The sequence below is a fragment of the Charadrius vociferus genome, unplaced genomic scaffold (genome assembly GCF_000708025.1).
Source record: "Charadrius vociferus isolate BGI_N301 unplaced genomic scaffold, ASM70802v2 scaffold851, whole genome shotgun sequence".
In the NCBI taxonomy this organism is placed as follows: Eukaryota; Metazoa; Chordata; class Aves; order Charadriiformes; family Charadriidae; genus Charadrius; species Charadrius vociferus.
Window position 1 is genome coordinate 48,186 of NW_009647022.1, and position 24,750 is coordinate 72,935.

The 24,750-nt window shown below is 39.3% G+C and overlaps 1 protein-coding gene across 1 annotated transcript in view; it reads left to right on the forward strand.

Moving 5' to 3' along the window:
- Positions 1 to 1,584: 1,584 nt before the first annotated feature.
- Positions 1,585 to 24,750, forward strand: part of LOC104295716 (complement C4-A-like) — a 39,983-nt gene continuing 16,817 nt past the window's right edge. Inside the window, exons 1-16 of the mRNA XM_009895493.1 lie at positions 1,585 to 1,727; positions 4,994 to 5,186; positions 6,264 to 6,447; positions 7,180 to 7,250; positions 7,566 to 7,651; positions 9,264 to 9,346; positions 10,405 to 10,492; positions 14,863 to 14,968; positions 15,156 to 15,279; positions 17,173 to 17,288; positions 18,036 to 18,203; positions 18,914 to 19,111; positions 22,022 to 22,213; positions 23,585 to 23,734; positions 24,160 to 24,286; positions 24,656 to 24,727. Of these exons, the coding sequence (XP_009893795.1) occupies positions 1,663 to 1,727; positions 4,994 to 5,186; positions 6,264 to 6,447; positions 7,180 to 7,250; positions 7,566 to 7,651; positions 9,264 to 9,346; positions 10,405 to 10,492; positions 14,863 to 14,968; positions 15,156 to 15,279; positions 17,173 to 17,288; positions 18,036 to 18,203; positions 18,914 to 19,111; positions 22,022 to 22,213; positions 23,585 to 23,734; positions 24,160 to 24,286; positions 24,656 to 24,727 (2,023 nt within the window). The 5' untranslated portion in view covers positions 1,585 to 1,662. The remainder of the gene's footprint in view (positions 1,728 to 4,993; positions 5,187 to 6,263; positions 6,448 to 7,179; positions 7,251 to 7,565; positions 7,652 to 9,263; positions 9,347 to 10,404; positions 10,493 to 14,862; positions 14,969 to 15,155; positions 15,280 to 17,172; positions 17,289 to 18,035; positions 18,204 to 18,913; positions 19,112 to 22,021; positions 22,214 to 23,584; positions 23,735 to 24,159; positions 24,287 to 24,655; positions 24,728 to 24,750) is intronic.

Sequence of the window (24,750 nt, forward strand, 5' to 3'; positions counted from 1 at the left end):
GCAAAGTGAAAATAACTTTCGTTGTAACAGTTCCAATTTCTCATCTTCTGTAAACATCACCCAAAGAGCATGGATTTGGACCCTGAGGATCCACAGGTACCTTTCCTCACCTTCTCCTTCCTGACTGAGAACTGAAGTGAGAGTAGAAGCCAGAAGAGCAAGGGGGGAAACAATTGACTATCTCTTAGAAAAAAACTATGCCTAAGGCAAACCTTAGCTTTTGTTAATGTGCCTTTGAATTCAGAAACATTCTTGTTGCTACTGCTGCTGGTACTTTTTGTGACCGCTAATGGGCAGAAAGTATTTGTCATCCATCTGTTTTTGTCTCAGAGGGAGATACCACACTTGTGAGATACTCAGTGTAAAATAGTGAACTGGTTTGTTGACACCTTACACCTTCTTCTCTTCCCCTACCTCCTTGTCTTGAAGCAGCTCTAGCTGGAGCTGCTTTGTCTGAAGAGCAAGGCAAAGGATGTCTCTTAGGCAAGGGGTGGGGTGAGGTGGAGGTCCCTTTTTACCCTCACAGTGCAACATGACTGTGGGCAGCGCGTCCTTGCTGTGAGCATGAGTTCACTTTACACACAATGGAGTGCCGATTTAAGGCATCTGTTGCTAATAGTTAAAGACAGAGACTTAAATGTGGTGTTTTAAAAGGCGGTTTACCCCCAGAACTTGTGGGCAGCCATGTGATCATTTCTGGGATTTGATCTGCCTGTAGATCAGATGGGCATTTTTCCATTCTCATGAGTAAACAAAATCAAGTTTGGGAGAAAACGATCCAGTAAAGGCTTGCAAAAATGAGAGCCAATGAGAGTTTCAGTTTGTTCTTTCATTTCCCTTTGATCAAAACTGGTTCCTGCACAAACAGTTATTCATCAGATTATTTTTTCCCCCCTGTTTTTCAGTATCCTGCCTTTTAAGACATTGAGTGTCTTTCCTGCACTCTGGAATCCCTTCAGTTGATGAGTCATCTCATGTGCTTATGCTAAGTTGAGACTAATTACCCTCTGAAAAAGCCTTCTGTCTTGACCATAAAGAAAAACTTGCCTGAGTAGCTTAGACAGAGATATCCATTTTATTTCCACCTAAGTTAAAGCAGATGAATGCCTTCAAGCTCTATGCATTGGGATGGAGATGTACAGGCAGTCCAGCACTGTTCCTTTGGTGCTATCTAAACCAGAAGGAGCTTTCTCTCACCTTTGCTCGACCACAGAGATGCCTGGCATTAAGTAATGGCATAGAGAAGGGACCTGTCACTTGCATTTGTCCCCGTTTAAAAGTGCTTTACAGCCACTTTTTTAGCCATGGTGTCTTGTTTAATTTAGGATTGCCTTTGCAGTGTTTGTGAAAACTTCTCTCTGCACACCACTTTTAGTCGTTATCATGTGAAAATACTGAAGCTGGAAAGGGAATGAATGAATAATGGAATGTAAAATTGTGGCTTAGTCCAGAATGTCTCTCCCCAGGCTATTACTTTGAGCATCACCAGCGTGTCTGTCATTATCGGTTGCACGGCTTTGCAAGTTATTAATAAATAACCAGGATAGGTAATGTTCTTTGCTGCAATGTGCCATCAGCCCATTTCTTAAAACCTGCACCTCAAGGGTAGATTGACAGTGGCTGTTTGATATTTCTGTTTTGCAGCTGTTGTAGAGTTTTCCAATGGAAAGGCTGGTATTTTTGATGAGCTTTTGTTCGCTGTTGTCCAATACACAGCAAGCACCATCGTAAGTACATTTTATTATTCATTCTTCACTCCTAACAAATCCCTTGAAAGAGAAAGTAGGAAATGCTAATAGTTTTGATAGAGAATCAACAAAGCCTGTTTCTTGCACCACTGAAAATTTGTGCAACCTTAAATAGGTAAAAAGTAAAAACCTTAAAATTGTCCTTTTAAGGCACTTTTAAGGGGAAAGATCTCCATTCAGTAACAAATAAATAAAATGTCCTACTAAAAACATGGTGTTATTGCTGTTATTGCTGCTTGTTCATCTTCAGTTTATGACATTTACTGGATTGGAAAATCTTGGGAAAGAATAATTCTCCTTTCTGTAATTGATTTATACATTGCAGAAAGCCAAGATTCCACATTTGGGAGAGCTTCAGTATTTTTCTGTACTTATCGTCTGTTTTAGTGGAGATTTACATATGTTGATACTGGTTCTTCTAGTTGGACAAATTCCTGGGTTTGGGAAATATATGTAACTCTTTGAGAAAATCTATGGAGCAAGTTAAAGGACCTTCTAATCTATGGAGCAAGTTAAAGGACCTACTTTTATCTGTAGGGCAGAGGTACAGGAGAAGAGACTCTTGCTTTGTTCCCACCAGGATCAAGTGTATTCAGGTACTTGGCATTGCCAGAGGAGACCTTTGATGAGATATTTGGGCAGTCAGACCAAACTCTCCTCAACTTCTGTATCAGCCCACCTTTAAGGTTATCTCCAGCCCCAAATACTTTTTTCTCTTCTGGCTTTAGTCAGGTGTAGACTCCTGCCTGCAGTCTGGTGTTGACCTCCAGTGTCCACATCAGCATGAAAACTACAGAAACTCGGTATTGGGGTACCTATGGTGCATCCTGAGGCAATTTCATCTTCAGTAAAGCACAGGCTTCATCATCTGTGACAAAATCTTAGTAGAAATGGGGACTGAGTTAGGTTTTTTCAGAGGTAATTGGATGTGGGAAATACAATGTGCTGCATGTATCAGGTATATGAAACTGAACATTATGTCAGGAAAAAGTCATCACGATGCTTCGACACCAGATATGGTCTGTGCCTGGCTAGATGAGATTATGGGCAGTGTAGGCTAGTGACCATGTCTGTCCAAGCTATTGCATAGGAAAACTTTTAAACAACTAACTATACTGCTGTAAAGAAAAGACCCTAAATTTCTGTAGTCTAGGGCAGAGAGCAAGCATTACATTGTCTTTTCCATATGCAATGACAGGTCTTGTATAGATGTTCACTCACTATTTGCTAAAGCCAACAGACTCTGAGTGGGTGATGCAGTGACATTTTTAGAGTAAACCCCCTTCAATGCCACTGAGAAAATGCAATGAACTCTGAGAATAAATGAAAATGAAAACTTTCTCCTCAACATTCAAGTATTTGAATATATATAGATGTCAAACCTGCCTGACTAATTAATCAGAGAAGACAATTAGACAAATGAAAACAATAAAGGTCAGGATCAAGCATTGTGTGAGGGTAGATGTAACTGAAGGACGAGTTTCACCATTCATGATAAACTTGAAACATTAGAAAGTATTTTCATGAATATATAAGTAAAAATGATAAAACTTTTTAATGTTTATTGAAGGCTGGTTTGTTTTTCTTTCCCAAGATCCCCATGTTTGTGTGAAGACTCAGACCACCTATGGTACTTTTCACTAATCGTGTGGAAGGGGAGACAGAAGGGGAAACAGAGTTTTTACTCTGTTTTCACAGTGCACCATGACTATTATCAGAAAAAAAAAGAAGAAAATTTGAGTTTCACTTTAAAAAAAAACATATTGGCTTTATTCCCTTATTTCTATACCCTACCTTTCATTTTATAAATTTAAGAAAGAAGAAACATTAAAATGAAAAAGGTAAAAAAAGAGAAAGTTCAGCCAACCCATTCTGATAATGGTAAAATCAATTACCTTTCATTTTACATGTGTCCTGCAGCATAATCATTTTCCAAAAGCAGCTTTCTTGACCTCAGAACTGTTCTTTCTATATGTACAATTATATCATAAGAAGGACACAGACCTGTTGGAGTGGGTCCAGAGGAGAGCCATGAGGATGATCAGAGGGCTATCTGATCTCCTATGAGGACAGGCTAAGACAGTTGGGGTTGTTCAGCCTGGAGAAGAGAAGGCTCCGGGGGGACTTTATAGCAGCCTTCCAGTAGTTAAAGGGGGCCTACAGGAAAGACAGGGAGGAACTGCTTTATCAGGGGGCGTAGGGATAGGATGAGGGGTAACAGTTCTAAACTGGAAGAGGGTAGATTTAGATTAGGTATTAGGAAGAAATTCTTTTCTGTCAGGGTGGTGAGACACTGGAACAGGTTGCCCAGAGAAGTTGTGGAGGCCTCATCCGCTGAAATGTTCAAGACCAGGTTGGATGGGACTTCGAGCAACCTGATCTAGTGGGAGGTGTCCCTGCCCATGGCATGGGGGTTGGAACTAGATGATTTTTAAGGTCCCTTCCAACTCTAACTATTCTATGATTCTATGATTAGGACAGCTCTTCATATAGTGCGCTGATTTTTGTGTGTAAAAGATACTTGAAAAAAAGAGGGAAAGAATGATGATCTACATTTTAAATGTCATGAAATTAATTACCAAGAAGCACCAGAGCAGAGTTAAGAATAAAGGAAAGTCATAAAGATAAAAAACTAAATGCCAACCAGTTTAGTCTCCAACTCAGCCATTCCCAGGGCTGTGGTCTCACCTTCCATGGTCTCTCATTACCAGCATTTCACAAACAGTGACATCTGAATAAAGATCAGCTACTTGAAACCCCATACATATAGTTACATAGGAAATGGATACCTACTGACATATTGAGGCATAAGCTGGCATAATTTAGGTGCATGAAGATAGATGACGTCATAGTATCACGTATGTATTTATGAATATCTGTTCATTGTCTCTTAATGTATGGCCTGGTTTTGTTTCCAGAAAGTTGAGTTCATAGAACTTTCTCTGAGCTAAACCGGACTATAAAAGGCATTGGCAGTGCCTGGGACATATTGCAGGTTTTTTCTCTCCTATCTATAGGACTTTCGTAAGACCTAAATGTGATCGTTCAGAATTTAGGGATCAGTCGGAGACAAACTGTCTTCTTTTAACCTCTACCCTGACTAACAATGGGGATGGACTAGGTGATCTCCACAGGTTCCAAGCTCAACTATTCCGTAGGAGGTTTTTTCTTTAAATTTTGTGTTGGTTGGACATTACACAAAAATCAGCCTACATACTGGACAATCTGTTTCTATGTTGGTCTAGGTTTCTTATTACTGCCCCAAATGTGGTGCATTTGGGCACTCATGAGACAATAACCGTTCAAGTCCATGGAGCACAGCGCCCTGTGCAAGTTACTGCATACTTCAAAGATGAGACAAAAAATCAGCTCCTATCAGAAACGATCATCTTTAACCTTAATGAAAACAACAACTACCAGGAGATGAAAAAAGTAATGGTGAGTCTACCATCATAGTGATGTTAAGGTTTTCATCTGGTGATAAAAACCACATAATTTGTACTAGGAATATGTTGGAACAGAGACAACACTGATCCCTAGAGACGGATGACAAAACACCAACTCCGATGACAGCAGCACCTTATTCACCCAACCAGCTAATAAAACATTGCCTAATATAATTTCAGTGGTGATTGCGAGTGCTCTTTCGTGGCCAACAAGCAAGCTCCAGATTTTGTCACACGGTGATGAAAAATCTTTTCATTGTTGTAGATGCAATTAAATTTAAAAACATTCATTTTTATGAATTTTATCACTGTTTGTTGTTCTGCATCACTTGAACTAAGACTGTATTCATGCCTTTGACATACTGTCTGTTCTTAAAAAACAGGAGGAACCTTTAAAAATGTTGGGGCTCTCAGGCCAAAGCCTGTGATATTTCTGCAAACCTGTAATTTGATTAATTCTTCTTTACATCCTGCTTTGCATTGTTTGCTTCTGACATCACTCTTTGAAGTTTGGCAGCATTTAGTTCAGAACTACTAGTTTGGGCTATTTGGTTGGAAAACAGCACACAGCAAGACTCAGTTTAGCTCTGATTGATTACTCCCAAAGCTAAATGCTGAGCTTTCACATCTGGTTCCTCTTGACCATGATGTTTAGAAACATCATATTAACCTGCATGAGGTAAAGTTCTAATCTCATAGCCAAGATTTTAACAAGTGAAGGCTTACAGGATACTGCTATGGCTACTAAACGACATGGTAGCTGGAGTTTAACATGCATGTAGCCTGAAGAAAAGTCACTGGGTTTGAGTTATTGCTATCAGACACAAGAAGAATGTGTATTTTTATGGCAGAAATTGGGAGATTAGTTATTATTTCTACTTAAAAAGAAATGTTCACCCAGTAAGAAAGATTTAATAGCCAGTAAGAAAGATATAATTGAGGATCTTCTGTTCAGTGGTGCTAATAAAATTATTTAAGCACTTCAGCTCTTTTGGTCCTCAGCTGTGTGGCTCTGAATGTACCAGGTTCATATATGACTCTGCGGGGTTTTTCCTTTTGTCCTCTTCAGGTGAAGCCAGGGACTCTGCAACAGGATCTGTTCAAGAAGAGTAATCGGCCGCATGTTCTGCTAGTCACCAAAAGCAAGGACCTTTATAAGGAGAGCATTCAAAGCACTCGCATCCTCCTGTCTTCCAAGAAAGGCTACATTTTTATTCAGACGGATAAGCCTATATACACACCAAGTTCCAAAGGTTAAAATACAAATGCTGCGTTTCAGATGTTGAATATAGATGTCACAAGGGCATGGTTAGAAAAAGTAACAATGACTTGATCCTTCCTAATGTAAATCCTTCTCGTTTAACCCCAGCTACCTCTGTGCTTACTAGCCAGTCCAGATTTTAAACTCACCTTCTGCAGCCAGGGCTTGTGCAGGGTCTGCACTGCACATTGCAGCAACCCATGGGGAAATGTCACTGGAGTCAAAAAGTCGCTTTTTCTTCTGGCAAGAACCACACAAAATCTTCTCCTTTTTGTTCAAAAAGCATAATAATGACTTTCCTTTGGAAAACAAAATTGTGAGAAACCTGCAGATAACCTCCTATTGCTTCTGCTTGCAACACCAGCAATAAGTATCCTTTTCACGTGAAGACCACAATTGTTTTGTTACGTAACAATTTAATTAAGAAGAATGGGGAGTCAAAAAAGTTTTTGAGTTTGGTTGCAGGCCTTGATTGTAGAAGGAATACAAAAGCAAGTGAAGGTCCCTGAGTATTTTTTTTGGAATTTCTTTCAAAAAATTATTTGGTCGGTCGTGTAACATGCAAAGCCTAAGGAAGGATGCAATTCTTTTTTGAAATTTCTCAGGCTTCTTTTCATTAAAAGAAAGCGTTTCATCCTAAATTCAGTAACTCAGTTTAGAGCTAATTGCTATCTACAAAGGCCAGAAATGAATATGTGAACACATTTATTCTTCTCTTAAACAGTAAAATACAGGATCTTCATTCTGGACAATGCTATGAGGCCAACAGATGACACAGTTACAGTTGCTGTGCTAGTAAGTATACAAAAAACACTGTTAATGAGTGCTTCTTCAGGACAGGAACTATTAAAAGCTTCCACAGAAGATCCAGGAGTAAAACTATAGCTATGACTCCTCTCCAGAAATCAGTATTTACACACTGTGAAATATGTCTACTCACTTTTGGCCAATATCAGGAGCATGGAGGAAAACGTAACATGTGAATATTAAAGTAGGAAAGTAAGCAGAGCATTTTCTCTTCCTTAAGACCAGTATACAGACTTGAGCTTTTGGATGTATATGTTTGACACCTGGTGCATAACTTCATGTTTATTTTCTCTCTCTCAACAGAATTCAAAAGGAATGGTGGTTAAAAAGTCAGATCGGAAAATAAAAACAGCGTTCAGTGAAAACTTTGAAATACCTGACATTGCCGAGTACGTTTCTGCTGTGCCTTCTGCATTAAAACAGTTCACAGGTTGAAATATCTCTTGCAGCAGAACTATCTTCAAGCTAAAAAAAAAGAGTCCTGCCCTTCCTTTCCCTTCATTTTGCTCTGCTCCCCTGTTTTCCTCTCCTCTTTTTTTCTTACTGTGCATTGTCGGCTTTATTTATAACAGCAGGGAGACACAATGTACATTAAAGCCAGCAGTTTTGCTTTGATTACACCTGGGAAGCACCACGGCAGCGCACTGTCAGCACATGACAGCAGGGGACCATGTGTGGTTGCTCTGGAACCAGCCCTGGGGCCTCCTGCCATGGCAGGGTCTACACCCGAGCTGGTCACCCCGCACTCCCTTCTCTGAAACTGGAGAGAAAGTAACCTGTCCAGGCTGCCATTCATCTGACCTGGTTTAGGTGCCTAAGTCAGGATGAGACACCTCAGCACTGTCTGCTTGTCTCCATTGGCTGTGGAGGAGCCTGAGGGGACCTATGCAGATGTAAGACCTCACAGTATAATGTCTAAAGTGAGGAGGACTAACCCCACCTCCTATTAGCCAGCCAGATGCAACCCCCCTTACCTGTTGAAGCACTTAAGTACTTAAGATTTTTAACTGCTGAATTGCTTGAATTACTTTTTTCTTTTCTTTTCTTTTCTTTTCTTTTCTTTTCTTTTCTTTTCTTTTCTTTTCTTTTCTTTTCTTTTCTTTTCTTTTCTTTTCTTTTCTTTTCTTTTCTTTTCTTTTCTTTTTTTTCCCTCCCCTCCCCTTTCTTTTCTTTTCTTTTCTTTTCTTTTCTTTTCTTTTCTTTTCTTTTCTTTTCTTTTCTTTTCTTTTCTTTTCTTTTCTTTTCTTTTCTTTTCTTTTCTTTTCTTTTCTTTTCTTTTCTTTTCTTTTCTTTTCTTTTCTTTTCTTTTCTTTTCTTTTCTTTTCTCCTTCCCCTCCTCTCCCCTCCTCTCCTCTCCTCTCCTCTCCTCTCCTCTCCATCCTATTCTAAACATTGTTTCTCTCTCACCATGGAACAGAGATTGAGTCCACAGTTAGTATCTTCCTGCCTTTATGCACCTCATCTTGAAGCCATGATTCCAGAATTTAATGTTAATATGCTGCAGTTAGCAACACAGGTAGGGCACAACTTAGCAAACTGCTTATGTATCTGCTCAACTGTATGACTACATTCAGAAGAGCACTTCTGTAAGGACTCAGTGTGCAAAGTGTAATTAATTACCTCTGGTTTCAAACAGACAAGCTTTTACTTGATATTCAGTGTGTTCTTGCATGCTAGGTGATTTTGACATCACAATGAAGGTAAGCTGTAAGAAATTTATGGTGAATTCTCTATTTCTGAGGGCTTTTCAAAGGCAGTGCATGTTAACTGTGGTTTGCAAGTATGGTATCTTGCAGTTCCTCATCAAGCCTTTTTGAGTGTTTCCTAGGACATTTGGAAATAAGTTGCTGGCTCCTCCCAGCAAAGAGAATGCCATTAATAAATTAGTTTGGGATGAGATCAAAGCAAGGAAAATAGTGGCATTCAGAGATAAATTGAATTAGCATCCTAAAATATCTAAAGAATCCTAATTAACTCTTTTCTGCTGAATCTGAACTTTAGGCCTGGAACTTGGAAGATCAAAGCCTGGTTTCATCAATACGAAATGTCTAATGTTTCTGCTGAATTTGAAGTTAAAAATTATGGTAAGAGAATATGCAATTTGCATTATAAATATATGAACTCATCATATGTTAAAAGATATACTGCCATAATTAAACCTGGCTGTAGTTAGGTAGTAAGGACAAGATTCACAGTGTTTCACTGCCTCATTGCTATCTCTGGTGCACAGAAGGAGAACTCTGGTGTTGTGTGACTTCCGCTTCTATTTGAGAAACACCTTTATTTTTATACAGACTTAGTAACTTAGGAGATAAGCTCCATTTTAAAATCATTGCAATTCTGGCTAAATTTTTGAGTAAAGATTAAAATGGGAAAAAAAAAGCGCTAACTATTTTCTCTCAGTAGAATTCAGTTTGGAAGTTGATTAGAGTGGTTCCTATACTCAGATAAGCTTTTTTAATGACAAGTAAGGGCACTGCGGAAAAATAAAAGAAATGTAGAAATTTAACAAATTGGGGTAAGATATGGCTTGATTTATTTGTGCTGAAATTATGTTTTCTTGTGAAATTTAGTGTGAGTTGTTTTTTTTTTTTTCTTTTTAAAGGCAAAAGAAAACCCTAGGATTGTACCAAAATCTCAGCTTAACAAAACTGGTTTTTCCTTAGCTGGTGGGTGTAACAGAAAAGTGGAGGCCACTGCATCCTCTGCAAACACCTACATCCAGGAGCAAATTACTCTGGTTATATCTACAGTAGCAAATAATTTGGCTTTATAGGAGCAAATTGCAGAGTGACACAGCTGATGCTGAGGACCTCATGTCCACACTCAACCCATTTCAGGGTGGTTTTACTATAGATTGCTTCCAGTCCAGGGCACTTAATGCCCATTAGCAGTGGGAGCTCATCTGCTGACTTATTTTCATTGGGAATAAATTAGTTTTGTGTGTTCAAAGACTGCTCCACTACTGAGGTAAAGCAGAGTAAGGGAAGATGATCAGGAGATTTGCTTCAGAAGTGCACTGGTGATTCAAACTAAGACATGAACACGACTGCATCCTCTCAGTGGGCGTTGGCATATGCCAGGAGTTTAAGATATGTTTGAAACTCACGTCGTGACCTTTTGTCTTCTTTTTTTCACGCAGAACTTCCATCTTTTGAAGTCAAACTCATCCCACTTCAGCCATACTACCACGTCTGGAATGAAAACTTTGTGTTTGATATCGAGGCAAAGTAGGTGTGCTCACAGCAAGGCTGTTTTAGGAGGCTGATAAATAGATAATGAACTTTGCAGCTTCTTCCTCTCCTGGTTATTAACAGTTAACCAGCTTCTGGTTTTACTTGAATCTGACTTTGATCTTATGTACTCTCTGTTTCCACTACTAACTTGAGACATCAGTGTAAAGTGCAACTTGGGTCCAAGTGGTGGTGATCAAAACGAAACAAGGTTTTCTGAATATTTTAGTTTGCTAGTAAGAAGGTGACAGTTTAGAACTTTCCTTTGGTTTGCTAAGTAAGGTTCCAAGCAAGCCAACAACCTGCTTTTCTTCATACTTTTTTTTTTTGGTTTAAACATTTAGAAACATTCTAAAGCCTCAGATGTTGCTATTTAATGTAATCCAAGTAAAGATGAAGTCAAGTTTGGGTATGAAACTTTCTCAAAGCCCATTGAAGTTTGAGAGTAATGATTTTATGCAGAAATTCCTCCAGGTGAATTAATACACTTGATCAGAGAGCTTCCAGACACACGCATTACTGTACCACAGTACAACACTGATCTGGATCAGACATGGCTAAAAAGCTCTCAGACTGGCCAAACCACAAGGCAGGGCTCTATGGACAATAAATTATACCTGATCACATATCAAGTTAGGATGGCATCAAACATACAGTACCTTATCTCTTAGGGAGTTGGGCAGTGAAATATTAACCCATCAAAATATTTTTAATACTTCTGAAGAAACAGACTGAACCTAGATTGAATATTTTGTGCTTTTTTTGATCCCACACTGACAGATCTAAATCTAAATTTGCTGTATTGTCTAACAATGACTTATAAATATATACCAAGCCTTCATGGCTGGTGAATTTTCAGGGTTCTTAGGAGTGGAAATACTAACCCACTGTCTGTTAGGAGGGTGTTCTTCCTTCATTTAGCACTTAACTGGAATCCAAAATGATCAGGAATATCCTGGCCACCTTGCACTTTGGGAAGATGGAGAGAGAAATCAAATAGTTCTCTGGAGACTTAGTGGTGTATTTCCTTTTTACTGAGGTCACTACTCATGCAACTAGAGTTGGTGACTTCAGTAGGACATACTTTTATGAGATTTCTAAGTCCGGGATCTACATGCCAGTCATTTAAGTGAAGTGGTTGAGTATGACATTAATTCAGATATTTTAAATTTGACTAAAGTTAGACTTTAAACCTATTTTAAAGATGACTCAGTGCAAAAAAAAATATAAATTCATGGCATAGAAATGGTATCGTTTTGATGTAAGAGTATGTGAAGTTCCTTCATGAAAAACAATATACTAGAAACAGGCAGAAACAAACCTAATACTGCACTTGAACAGAAGTTTATGTTTTCTGAAGTCAAAGAACCTCTGCACGAAAAGTTAGATCTCTTAATTAGTGTCTCTGTGGTGACTAAATTAGAATTTGATACCTCTGTTATTTTTTTTTTCAAAGAGAAATAAATTAAGTTAAATGAGAACAGGCAGATGGAGGCAGTTAAGTTGGGTTCTCTCATAGTTGGTAGACATCATTTCAGTTTCAAAGGAGTGAGAAGACTGACCACCTTTTTACACGCATTTTATTTTCTTTGGTTTTGTGGATTCCTAATTTTTATATCTTTAAAGACCAGAAAATAATATTAGCAACTACTGTCACATTGAGTAGGTGTTTAGGATATTGCCAAACACACTGGGTAGTTGATATGGAAGAAATATATCTCCTGAAATAAGATACTTTGCCTTATCTAAATAACACCGAAATAATTATTCTCTTTATTTCTCCTTATCTCGACAAAAGCTCAGAATTATTCCATTAATTTTGATGTGTTAGCAGAGAGCTGAATATACAGCATCAGCAAGTAATGTTAGACCTTCACCAAGAATAGCTCCTTAAAAAATAATCAGCACCTCATTGCTTTTTGAGGTTGATTCACCATGTTCCTTAAGACTCGTTAACACAGAACCACAATTCACAATTATTCTTGAATAACATCATAGAAATATACAGGTGACAATGTTGGGGGTTGTGTGAACAGTGAGGTTAGATGCCAATAATTTACTAACTCTACAGAATAACATAGAATTTTAACAAGGTATTTAATTAAGATTCCTAGGCAAAGCCTGTTTGAGTGTAGCCTTTTGCAAATATAAGCAGAACTGAATAGTAGAAGACTACCTTATTGATAAGGCACTGGTGGATAGTAGTTTGTTTGAGGTACCTGATGGGGTTGGCAGGGAGGAGACAGTCAATATGGAAGAGAGGAAAGATCCAGTATAAAAATTGCTAATAAAATATACAGATTAGAAAAAGTCTGGTCTATACAAAAAAAGTTTGTGATTTTGTTAAGCACTGACAGTAACCATTTAAGTAATTTGGCTTATAGTAGCCTTTAGTTAAATAAACATTAAATACTAGTATTGAACTATGTGGGTGCATGTGACTGAAGTGCCATCAATACTGAGATCATTTATGTTTCATCTTGTGTTTGGCTCTGAAAAGCCCTCCAAATGGAGAGCAGCAAATGAATTATTATTATATTCAAACATTATTTAATATCTTTTGACATATTACTTCTTAGATGTTTTCCTTATAAGAAGAATTATTCTCTTGCAGGAAGAGCTTTGGTTGCATTTGAATGTGATACCAGAAGAGATATTTGACCCACCTGGGGAGTAAACCAAACAGTTCCAGCAAAGATTCCCGAGCCCCAGAACTTGGCTGCTGATGGTTTGGCTGGTGCGCAGCACAGGCCTGACCTCAGCCATAAAGCCCTCCCCAAACAATTCCTGGAAAGTTCAGGAGGAAGCATGGATCAAGGTCCAGCCCAGGTCTGCATGTGGCCACCCAGATGTGGAAGATGAGGGGTTTAGTAGAGTGGGCACGGGCTGTGCTGCGTCAGCCGGCCTCAGCCTCCGAGGAAGAACCGCACTCGTTTAATTTCATTTAGTCACTGACACAAACATGGTGCAGTTGCTAGATGTGCTGCATGGACCCCAGCACTATATCAAAATGAAATATTGATTCTCCACACCCACAGTTTCAGTGGATTTTATTTCTGGTTTAAACTCATCCCTGGCTAGTTTATACCCTGTTGTTCTTCTGCCTGTTGTCCTTGAGCTCTTCACCTTGACTGTGCTGATCCTTCTTTTCCCCACTGCACCTTGAGAGAAATGAGGCATCTCTGCATCAACCTTCTTTTGCTTGCCTGAACAAACTCAAGTCTTCTAATCTCCTTTTGATCACCTTCAGTTCTTTACTTGGTTCTACTGAATACTTATTAGCTTTAATCATGATTATTGGATATTGTGGTACAAAGTGATACTAGATAACTGGCTTTAATATTTTAATCCTTCCTGAAATGTTCTCTTTGTGATATTGCAGCACTCAATTTTGAGTTTATGGATGGTGCAACTCCTTTATGTATACTCCACTACCCATTAACACCATCATTATTTAAGAGGAAAAATGGGGTTGAATAACTCAATACTGTCTTTCGTCTGTTGGAAAAGGTTCTACTGGTGCTACACAGGCCTGCCTGACTTTCATCAAAATCGATATATGGAATTCCTGATAATTGAACTTATTTCTCTGAACTGGCCATGCATGTAATGAACAGTTATTTGGTATACTGACTGTTGTTTCCAGCAGTTATTACTTCTGGCATTTTAACCAGTTTTCATAAGAACTGCTTCTCAGTTAGTTTCATTGGTATAGATCAGTGCTCCAGATCAGGTCAAATTGAAAGAGGTTTTACAGAACTGAGATGAAGCTGGATTTCCACAAGCAAAAGACACCGGCATGGCCATGACAGGTCTCATGTAGCACACTGCGTGTTGTGCTGCAGGGAATGCCATCTGCATGTGCAGGTAGTGCAGGTATTAAAATTTCAGCAGGTAGAATCTGTCTCCAGAGGTCTTCAGAGGTACCAGATACTTCACATCAGTCCCTGAGATGATTCTCTGGCCCCCTATTTTAAATGTTTTGCTCATGAGGTATCTCATACAAAGGAATTAGCTGTCAATCCAAGCTAAATAGACTGGATGCCTCCCTTGCTCCTGGTGAAGAGGATGACTGGGCAACTAAAGTTCTCATTAATTTGTTAAAAAAAAAAAAAAAAAGTGTAAATTACTCCAGTGTAAATTTTACCAGACCATGTCTCCCCATGTGATTCTGCCAATGTGATCTACTCCATATAGTTCTCTGCACTTGAAGTCACCACTTTGTATACAGACGGGTAAAAGTCTTCATGTTTGAGTTATCAGTGAGTGGGACCACTTTTTGCTTTCAAGCTGTTAGTTAGCATAAAATGATTAGTCGTATTTATGCTTGCTTTTTATTCATCTCCTCACTTTTCTTCCTTCCAAAGACACTCTTATGGGAAAGGAATTCAAGGTGTCGCATATGTGCGATTCGGCATAATCGATGAAAACGAGAAAAAAGTTTTTCTTCCAGGCCTGGAACAACAGCTATCAGTAAGTACTGGATTTCAGTAGAACTATTGCAATTTATCCCAGGTGAGCTCAATATTGCCAGAAATTATTGAATTATAAGGCTCTGTAATACCGTAGTCATGTTATAAGCGACATTTTTTTTAATTCTAATGCAACAAACAAGTAAAGGGTTGTCACTTTTTTTTTTTTTTTCCCACTTACTTTTTAGATTCAGAATGGAAAAGGAAGAGTTACTTTAAATACAACACTTTTGGAAGAGAAATTGAGAAAGAGTATTTCCACTCTGGAAGGATTTCATTTATATGTTGCTGTTACCACTGTAGAAACTGCAAGTGAGTACACTATGGCTCAGCTGATACAGTCTATCATATTTACACTGATCTTTCTCCAGTGTAATCCTTCCTGTGGGAAATCTTGTCCCACTGGACCAATCTTCACTGCAAAGAGGAACCAGAGGGAACCCTTGTGAGTCCTGCTTGCCCTCTTATACTTTCCCACAGTTTTATCAGACCATCATACTTGCCATATGCACAAGTACAATATAGTCCAAATAGCTTGGTCTTGCCGTTCATCTGAGACATGAGCCAGGAGCATGTCCATCCAGAAGTTTTTCACTGGCCGTTCGCCTTCTTTTTTTTCCTAGAGGAAAAATAATTATTTCCACAGCTCATTACAAGGGATTTGTGAAGATATTTGCTCACAGCAGCGAGCACATTGAGTAGGTTCCCAGATATATTAGAGCTACCCACAAGTGAGCACTGCGTTAAATTAGATACAGCAGTCAAAGGGTTATTTGGGTTGTAGCAAGCACTATTGTTAGTCAAGGGAGGCTAAGGTGAGAGATACAACTTCAGCACTGAGCTCTGAAATTGAATCTGCGATGAAGCTGACCTTTGCAACATGGGCAAGATTTTTCTTGTTGTTCATAGGGAGATTGATCCCTTTCATTTTAGATATCTGAAAGTAAGGTATATAGTCAGAGCTCAGGCACTTTGTTTAGTCTGTTGCCATTGGCTATAGAAAGAGTCCAGTTACTTAGCTTAGAATTACTAGAATTCCAAAAGTTCCTAAAAATCCTAAATATTAATTAGGATTCCTTAGAATCCTAAAATTAAGTCAAATGCACTGCAGCCATGCAGTTCTTTAGTGTAATCTACTATAGGTACCACGTGCAAGAAATGCTGTGGTAATATTTCAAGAGCAAAAGGAGCTGAAAGACTTCCCTTACCACACCAGCATGCAGGACATGAGATCTTATGGTGTGGCGTGGTCTCTGCCATGCTCTGCACGCTTCCTCTTACCCCCCCCACAGGCAGGCTGCCTCCGCACTTGTGTACTCATTAGGTTTGGTATTAATTATATGCATGACAGGGCAAGGCTGGCAGGCTTTACTGACACTTCTCAACCTTGGAGTGCTAAAGTGGAAAATGAAGAGGTTGAAAGTATGTCTCTAAATCCACTTAGTTTAAAGCGAGCCACCTAACTGAATTTTTTAGAAGTAGTTATGAGTTGTGGTTTAGCTAGAAGTTAACTAGAAGCATGGGTTGTTTAACTAGAAGAATCTTAGGTAGGTTAACTAGAAGAATTTTAGGTGAGAAGCAGATGCTCAAGCTGCCTTGTAGGTGCAAAGTTGCAGAAGATGATATTAGGTAATATTAACTCTCACCAGTTGTCAAAAATGAAAAAAAAACAAATCTTCTTTCAGAAAATTAGAGATCTAAGGTACAAATCCCCCTCCTGATTATGAGTGACTTTTATGCTGGACTTGGATGTAGCCTTCCCACAGGAATGAAGCCCCAACAGCTCAGAAAGGGAAGTGCACAGCCGCAGTGGTGGTTCCACTGTAGTACCACTATGCTCTGATACCTTGTTCTGGTCGACGTGTTAGAGGGGAATTTTTATGTTGTGAGTAACAAACCGCTTCGCAGGGCTCAGTTTCTGAGCTGTTGAGAATACACACCTGCCAGTGCTGGCTCGCTGGAACGCCATACATGTCACCCTGCCCTTGCACTGCCCTGTCTCTGGTTGTGTCCCCCATCCGCCTGTACCCCCATCTTCCTCCTCTCAGGACTGAAGCTTTTTGGGGAGCGATCATATTTCAGTTTTCTTTATATGCACTGCTAAAAATACAATTAATCTTGAAAACAGAATTGAGGGATGCTATGGCAATATGCAAGTACGCAGTTATTGCTCCCATAGCAACACATACTCTTTGGTATTGACAGGTGGTGAGATGAGGGAAGAGGAACTCAGCAATGTGAAGTTTGTGAAATCTCCTTATGCTGTTGATCTGTCTAACACCAAAAAGTATTTTGTGCCTGGAGCCCCCTTCTCCGTTGTGGTATGTAGTATTTAGCCGACTGTGCCCGTTTGCCTCCATAGCAAGAGATTCTTATCTGTCCTGTTTACAAAATCCTTATCATCTGATCCAGTGGGAGTTCTGTAGGACAGAGACCTTCAGGAATAGGTCCAATATGGAGCTACTGTTTGTGTGTCTGGTTTGTCTCGTTTCTGTACAAACAGAGGCTAAGCAGGAAAACTGGAGCCAGAAAAAGCTGTGTTTCTGTTCTGGAAGTCATCTGTGCACTGTTGCCCTACAAGGTTTTACAGAATATGTAGCAGTCTCTTCCTCACTTCCATAGCAAAAGATTAAAATAATAGTGTTGTATCGAATTAACCCCATATCAAATTAAAATTCTGAAAACTAATGCAGAGTATTGCCTTTTTTAAAAAAAAATGCATTTCAGTTTTTGAGTTTTTAAACTTCACACCTTTGAGTTTTTCTACAAAGAGTTAAAGTTAGAAATTTACCTTAAAGATTACCATCTCTGAGAGCAGATGAGATCTAATAGATGCTAACTGAAAATCTGTGGCAGCTGTTAATCTGTGTTGACAGATTTTTACCTTAGCTGGAGTCCAGAGTGAGTCAATTGCTACCCCCTTCTCTCAAAGTTCAAATTTTCAAACACTAAGATGTACGGTTTTGTATTGCTTCTCAGTTAAGAAAAATAATTGCTTCTTATTTGTGGGAGTTTTTTTAAATCCAGATATTTCCTTGAAGTAACAGAAAAGCATGTTTTTCCAACAGGCATCTGTCACTTTGGTTGATGGCTCTCCTGCTGTCTTTCTACCTGTCACTGCTACTGTTACCGTGCCTGGAAAACCCCCTATGAAGAAGACCGCACTGTCTAATAAAGAGGGTCTAATCCCCTTTACCTTCGACATCCCTGGAGATGCTCAGATGCTTCAAATAACGGTAAAGAAAACCCAAACATCCATGTTTAAAAATACACTGCTGAAGCTCGTAAGACAATTACAAATGACTACTAGGATGATCAGTTTCCATTAAATGATCACAGCAGGTGGAACATGATTTTTTACACCATCTGCACAGCTTTGCCCAGATTGTGTAAGATATGTTAGAGACACCAGGGGCCTGAGGGATGTCTCTCCGAAGTGAAGGACAGTCTCATACATCTGAGCTTTGGGAGCACATGTGTTGGAGGCAGGGATACTTTTTTTGTGGTTCGGATGTGCATTTTCCTGGCATGGAGGATGGGAATGATACTGTAAGGAATATCACCATGAGAAGTGACAGAAAATGATGAGAAGAAAGTGAGGAAATATGTCCTAAGCAATACAAAGAGTAGGCTATGTCTGGACACTTAGAGGGTTCAGTTACGTCGACAATATAAAACAGGGAAAAGCCATTGAAGTTGATTCTGATTCAAAAAGAGCCAAGGCTAAAAAATATCAAGTGCAAATACAGCAAGAGAAAAAATAGGGTGACGGAATGAAGTAATTAAAATCCTGGTTTTTGATGCCAGCTTCTGCTAATGAGGCCTCAGCAGTGACTCATCTCATTTCCCAGCATTTTCTGAATAAGGTGACAAGATATGAATTAAGGGTGACTATATTGTATCCTGTGGGACACTTTACTCACTCTGTCCTTTTCTTCCCTGACAGGTAAAAGCTGAAGAGGGAAAAGAAAAACTAGAATCACCTGAAACCAGTATCAGAGCTGAAAGATACCAGTCTGCTTCCCCAAACTACCTCAGCATCAGCATCCCACATACTGTTGTGGCACCTGGAGATACCTTACACATCACCTTGAATGATATTCATCAGTCTGGCAGTGGAAAGATTGACTATTTCTATTATATGGTAAACAGAATAGTAATTTCTTTTGAAATTATACAACCCAAAACATCTATCTAGTTACTAATACAGGGTAAACCGGAGGAGGCCAAACAAAGGGCAACTAAGATGATCAGAGTCCCAGCACACCTGACCTACCAGGAGAGGCTGAGGGAACTGGGCTTGTTCAGTTTGGTGAAGAGGCTAAGAGTCAGCTAATAGCAACCTGAAATTACTTGAAGAGAAATTACTGACATAATGGAGACAAACTTTCCTAGTTGATGCCACGCAATATAACAAGGGACAAAGGCCACAAATTATGCCCTGGAAGGTTCATTTTGGAAAAAGCTTTTCACTGTTGAGAATGCAATATTGGAAGAGGTTCCCCAGAAAGTTTAGGGAATTACCATCCTCAGACACATTCAACACTCAACTAATCTTATGCTGGTGATGGCTCATCTTAGAGCAGGTAGTTGGACTAGAGATCTCCATAGGTCCCTTCCAGAAATTATTCTATGATTCTGTTATTTTTATATATTTGTATGTTATTATATTGTGGGGGTGTAATATAGAAATCTTTGTAAATCTTTGTTCTGAAGAAGGATGCATAAGTACAAATTTTAGTGTGTAGTTTCTAATAAGGTCTAGAGCAAATAGGTCCATATGGGGTAATTTTTGTCTGCATAATTATGTGGCTACTTTTGAAAGACACTGATATTACAGTCTTGAAAGCTGAGATCCTAGACAGATAATTTCTATGATATCTATGACAATTTGATTTCTCTTAATCCATGTCTCATTCTTTCCCACTCCTTCCAATCTATATTCTTTCCTCATAACAAACCAATAGTAAATATTATTTTTATTGGTTTGATTCCCATAAACAGCTTGGTTTTTTTCAGCTATTACAGAACTGCTCACCTTGTTGTGGGCAGATAATACATATACATGAGATTCTGTCCCTGCAACTAGAGAACCTAGTCATATTTTAGGGGACCTTGAATATCTCAGAAAATGCCTTCTATAGTTAACTATTGTTTATTTCATGAATAACACATGATTCTTATATTACCATGGCTCCATATTACCTGCACCCGATGTTAGTCAACAGGTAGGTCAGTGTTATCTCTAACAGATAACACTGAAGGATCACTGAAGGCATTGGCTGTTATGGCCCTAAATAGCATCCTGAAATTAGGTCTGAATAGCAGTTCTATAGATGGAAAAGCAAGAAACAGGTGGCCAGCAGGTCAAGGGAGGTGATCCTGCCCCTCTACTCCACTCTTGTGAGACCCCACCTGGAGTACTGCATCCAGCTCTGGAATCCTCAACATAAGAAAGACATGGACCTGCTGGACCGTGTCCAGAGAAGAGCCATGAGGATCATCCAAGGGCTGGAGCACCTCTCCTATGAGGAGAGGCTGAGAGAGTTGGGGCTGTTCAGCCTGGAGAAGAGAAGGCTCCAGGGAGATCTTATTGCGGCCTTCCAGTACCTAAAGGGGGCCTACAGGAGAGCTGGGGAAGGACTCTTTACTAGGGCATGTAGTGATAGGATGAGGGGGAATGGCTATAAACTGGAAGAGGGTGGGTTTAGATTAAACATTAGGAAGAGGTTCTTCACTTTGAGGGTTGTAAGGCACTGGAACAGGTTGCCCAGAGAGGTTGTTGAGGCCCCATCACTGGAGGTGTTCAAGGCCAGGCTGGACGTGGCCTTGGGCAACCTGGTCTAGTGGAACGTGTCTCTGCCCATGGCAGGGGGGGTGGAACTTGATGATCTTCAAGGTCCCTTCCAACCTAAACCATTCTATGATTCTATGAAACAATCCTGCTCAGCTTGGGACCAAGAATGCAAAGTATTTATTTTTCTGAAGGAGACAAATGTGTTCGTGGATGCATTCCAGGAGTGAATCTGTTGAATGTCAAATGTGTTTAATCCCCTTCTCCCTCTCTTCATCTTAATTTCCCTTACAGCTTAAATTTCCCAGGACAATAAGCACCACGGACACCAGTTCCCATTTATTTTTAATAGGACTCTGATATATTGCAATAATTGTATCCTTAGGAGTTAAATTTAGGTTTGGGGGTTTGTTTTCATTGGATGACTTAGCATAGAGTTGGAATTGCCACTGCCGGGCTCTGGGAAGGCTCAGTCTTGGGCAGGCAGGAGGTGTGGGAGGGGTGGTGGGACACACTGCTGGAGCTCAGCAGTGAGGCTCTCTCCCAAACTTTGGTCACCTAAACAAAGGCAGTAAGGATTTCAGTCCAGGCTGCAGCATGCCTTTGTTTCTTCCTGAAGCCCATTCATTGTGCGTTTAGGAAAGCAGCATGTATTTTGTTCAGGGAAGAGCACTATCAGTCCTGCCACTCTGTCTGTTTTCCAGTCCTTTGACAACCCATTAATATAATTAAGGTACCATGGTAAGAAAGGAATTATATAATTAAAGATGGGCTGAAATAATTTAAGGGCCAGTCTGTGATACTTTATCCTGAATAAGACTTATTGGGTGAAACCTCCTGCTCCAACCCTTCCATACCAACTGAAAGATTCAGTACCAATTACAGATTAAATAAAGCTGATATCCTCCTGGTGGTGATGACCTGTTATTGTAGAAGACAAAAGTAAGACTGCCATCTGGAACCCTTTTTCAAGCTGTAAAACTGAGTGAAGGATGGTAGATTTGTGTTCAAACCTGCCCCACAGGACTAGCTCAGCAGAGGCTCACCACCACACTCCTGTGCTAGAGGCACTGTCTGCTGGTCTCCTCCAGGTTACTGGTATGCAGTTTGAGAATGAAAACTATCTAGTGCCATTAGAAGAGAATAAATTTTAAACAGAAAGTTCAGAAAGTTCTATATATGTATATAAAATTATGGAACATAATGCCCTGTCTAGTGTGTATTCACAATATTTGATTTCTGTTTGTTTCTGCCCTGCAGGTTGTGGCAAAGGGACAAGTTGACCTTATGGGAAGGGTCCCCTCCTCAAACAAAGTAATAAACCTTAGAATCACTGAGAAGATGGTGCCTGCCTTTCGCTTTTTGGCTTACTACTTCATTGCAAACGAGGGCCGTCAAGAGATTGTCGCTGATTCTGTGTGGGTGGATGTTATGGATGTCTGTGAAGGAAAGGTACTTTCAAAGCAAGTAGCTTCTGTTATTGTATTCCAAAATAAAAACAAAAACATGGGGCATCAGCGGAGCAAGTGTAAGCCTGGGGTTAAAAAGTGAAAGACGTTTCATTTTTATTGAAACAGGGAGTCCTCAGGATTCTTGTTAAAAGGTAGAGCTGGGAAAGGCTCACAGGAGTGATGGCAGAGGTAGCCTTCACAACAGGACAGGTTGTGCCTCAAAGAGATGAAAAATATAGTTTCATACAAATAAATCCCCCTCTTCAAGTGTTTACATATTAGAAATCCACAAGGAAACACCAACAGAATCATTGAGAGGCAGAATCTCTTTATAACTTTGTCTTTTTGTAGTGAGGTATATCACATGAAAGAAAGTCAAGTCATTTATTTGGAGAAAAAAAAAGGAATTTGAAGTAATTTTTCAAGTTTTTTCATTTCTGTTAAAAGCAATTTTCTGAGATTTTTTAGAGTTTCAAAAGCACTTTAAAAAAATATATTAGAAAATGAAGTGTGGACAAAATAGGAGTTGCTCTAAGCCTTTCTTTCACCTTTCTCCTCCTCATTTTTGGTATCATAATGTAAAAAAAAAAATAAGACAAAAGAATTTTTCCCAATAGCATGAAACACAACTGCTGAAACGCGTCAGCCATCTGAAATTATTTTTTTTCCCTGAAAATGTTTGTTTTGGAAAAAGAATGTGATAGTCAATTGGGAAAAATGTTTTGAAGAAAAAATATCCATATCTAACACATAAGCCTATTCTTGATTCATGTGATGACAAAACCCAGTTACATTCAAGTTGGGATTTCTATTAATAATTCCCTATTAATTTCATAATCATCATGGGTGCTGCCTCCTAAACCACAGAAGTGTCTACAATCAGATGTACACCAGGTCTGAACTGGTTGAAAAATGTTGAAAATGTTGAAAAATTCAAGTGTGAGATAGAAAGGAGATAGTACTATTACAGAATGGTTTACGTCAGTTAATTTTGTACATTATAATTAACGTCTTCTGCTGCATTTCGTGGCAATTTTTTTTTCCACTGGAAAATAACAAGATCATGTTGAAGGCCTTAGTTTAGCAAACCCCTTACACGTACTTTTAATTCCCATTGGTGCTTAAGTGTCATTGAAAGGCAGCACCCAACATCCTGCACAGATACATCTTTTAACCCCCACATTGTCCTCCAGTGGGAGATATCTGCATCTACATCTTCCAAAATGCAGGATCCCAGGCAGAAACACTGCAAAACAGGACCATTCCCCAGCCTCTAGCTGCTGACAGTCATAGCTGGCAGTATTCCCAGCCCAAAGAATCTTTGCTTTTTGTTAACAAATGTGACATTTTTGTTTCAATATATTCTATTTAGATTAAAGTGAGAACAGAACAAGAGACGTATGAACCAACAGACAACATCAATTTACTGATTGAAACGGACCATGCGGGAACAGTTGCCTTAGCTGTGGTTGATAAAGCAGTTTTTGTTCTGAACAAGAAAAATAAGCTTACAGCCAAAAAAGTAAGATATCTGAAAGAAGAAAATATCGTATCCACTAACCAAGCAAAATTTTCCATGACTAATGAGAGGATCAAAATGCAATTAATGGCTATTAATAGTTTAATCACAGCTTTGCTAAACTTGAAAATATTTTCGCTTTTACAATTTAAGATATATTTAAGATCAATTATATATTTAAGTGGCAATTGCCATGCTACAGTAGACAAGTTTGTAAATTAAAAAAAAAAAAAAACCAACAAAACAAGAGAAAGTATTCCTCAACTAAAACATCCCTCGGCTTTAATCTCCATTTCCAAGTGCAGCTTGCGCCACCAGTTCATGTTGCTTCTGCAAGTCAAAGACAACAATAATTTTTTTAATATATAAAAAAAACCCCACAACTTTTGCAGATATGTACAGTCCATCTCTGCTATTTTATTTGGCAGGTATTTAATGCTATGAATTCATATGATCTTGGATGTTCTGCAGGGGGTGGTGCAAACAGCATTCAAGTTTTTACTGATGTTGGTCTGGCCTTTTTATCAGATACAATTAAATCCAACGTTCGGGAAGGTAAGTGCAATCTGCCCTTTACTTTAGATGTTTGTACACAGCCACTATAGATCTGAGGAGGCTGATTGCTTAAAAGTCAGAAACGTTTTATCATAACGTTGTAAGATCTCCTTTGCCTGTCGATTTTTCTTCTTCTGTTCTTCCACTGAGTGCTGGCTGTTCAGGTAGCCCAGGTCTTGGATGCTGGTCCTTCGTTGCCCAGCTCAGCTGAGATGGGCAGCATTGGCTAGGGCTGTAAGGTAACTTGGCAAACTGAGGATCTTCTGTGGATGAGCTAGGTCCTAAGATGGGTCTTCCATGAATGACCTGAATGATCAGACTGCTACGGTCATAGTATGATGACCAAGCTCTTCTTTTCTGCTCTCCCAGGCTATAAATGCATCCAGGGTACCAGAAGGCAGAAAAGATCTTTGGATTTTCAGAAGAAAATGTCAGGAATTGGTATGTCTGCTCATCTGGGTGGC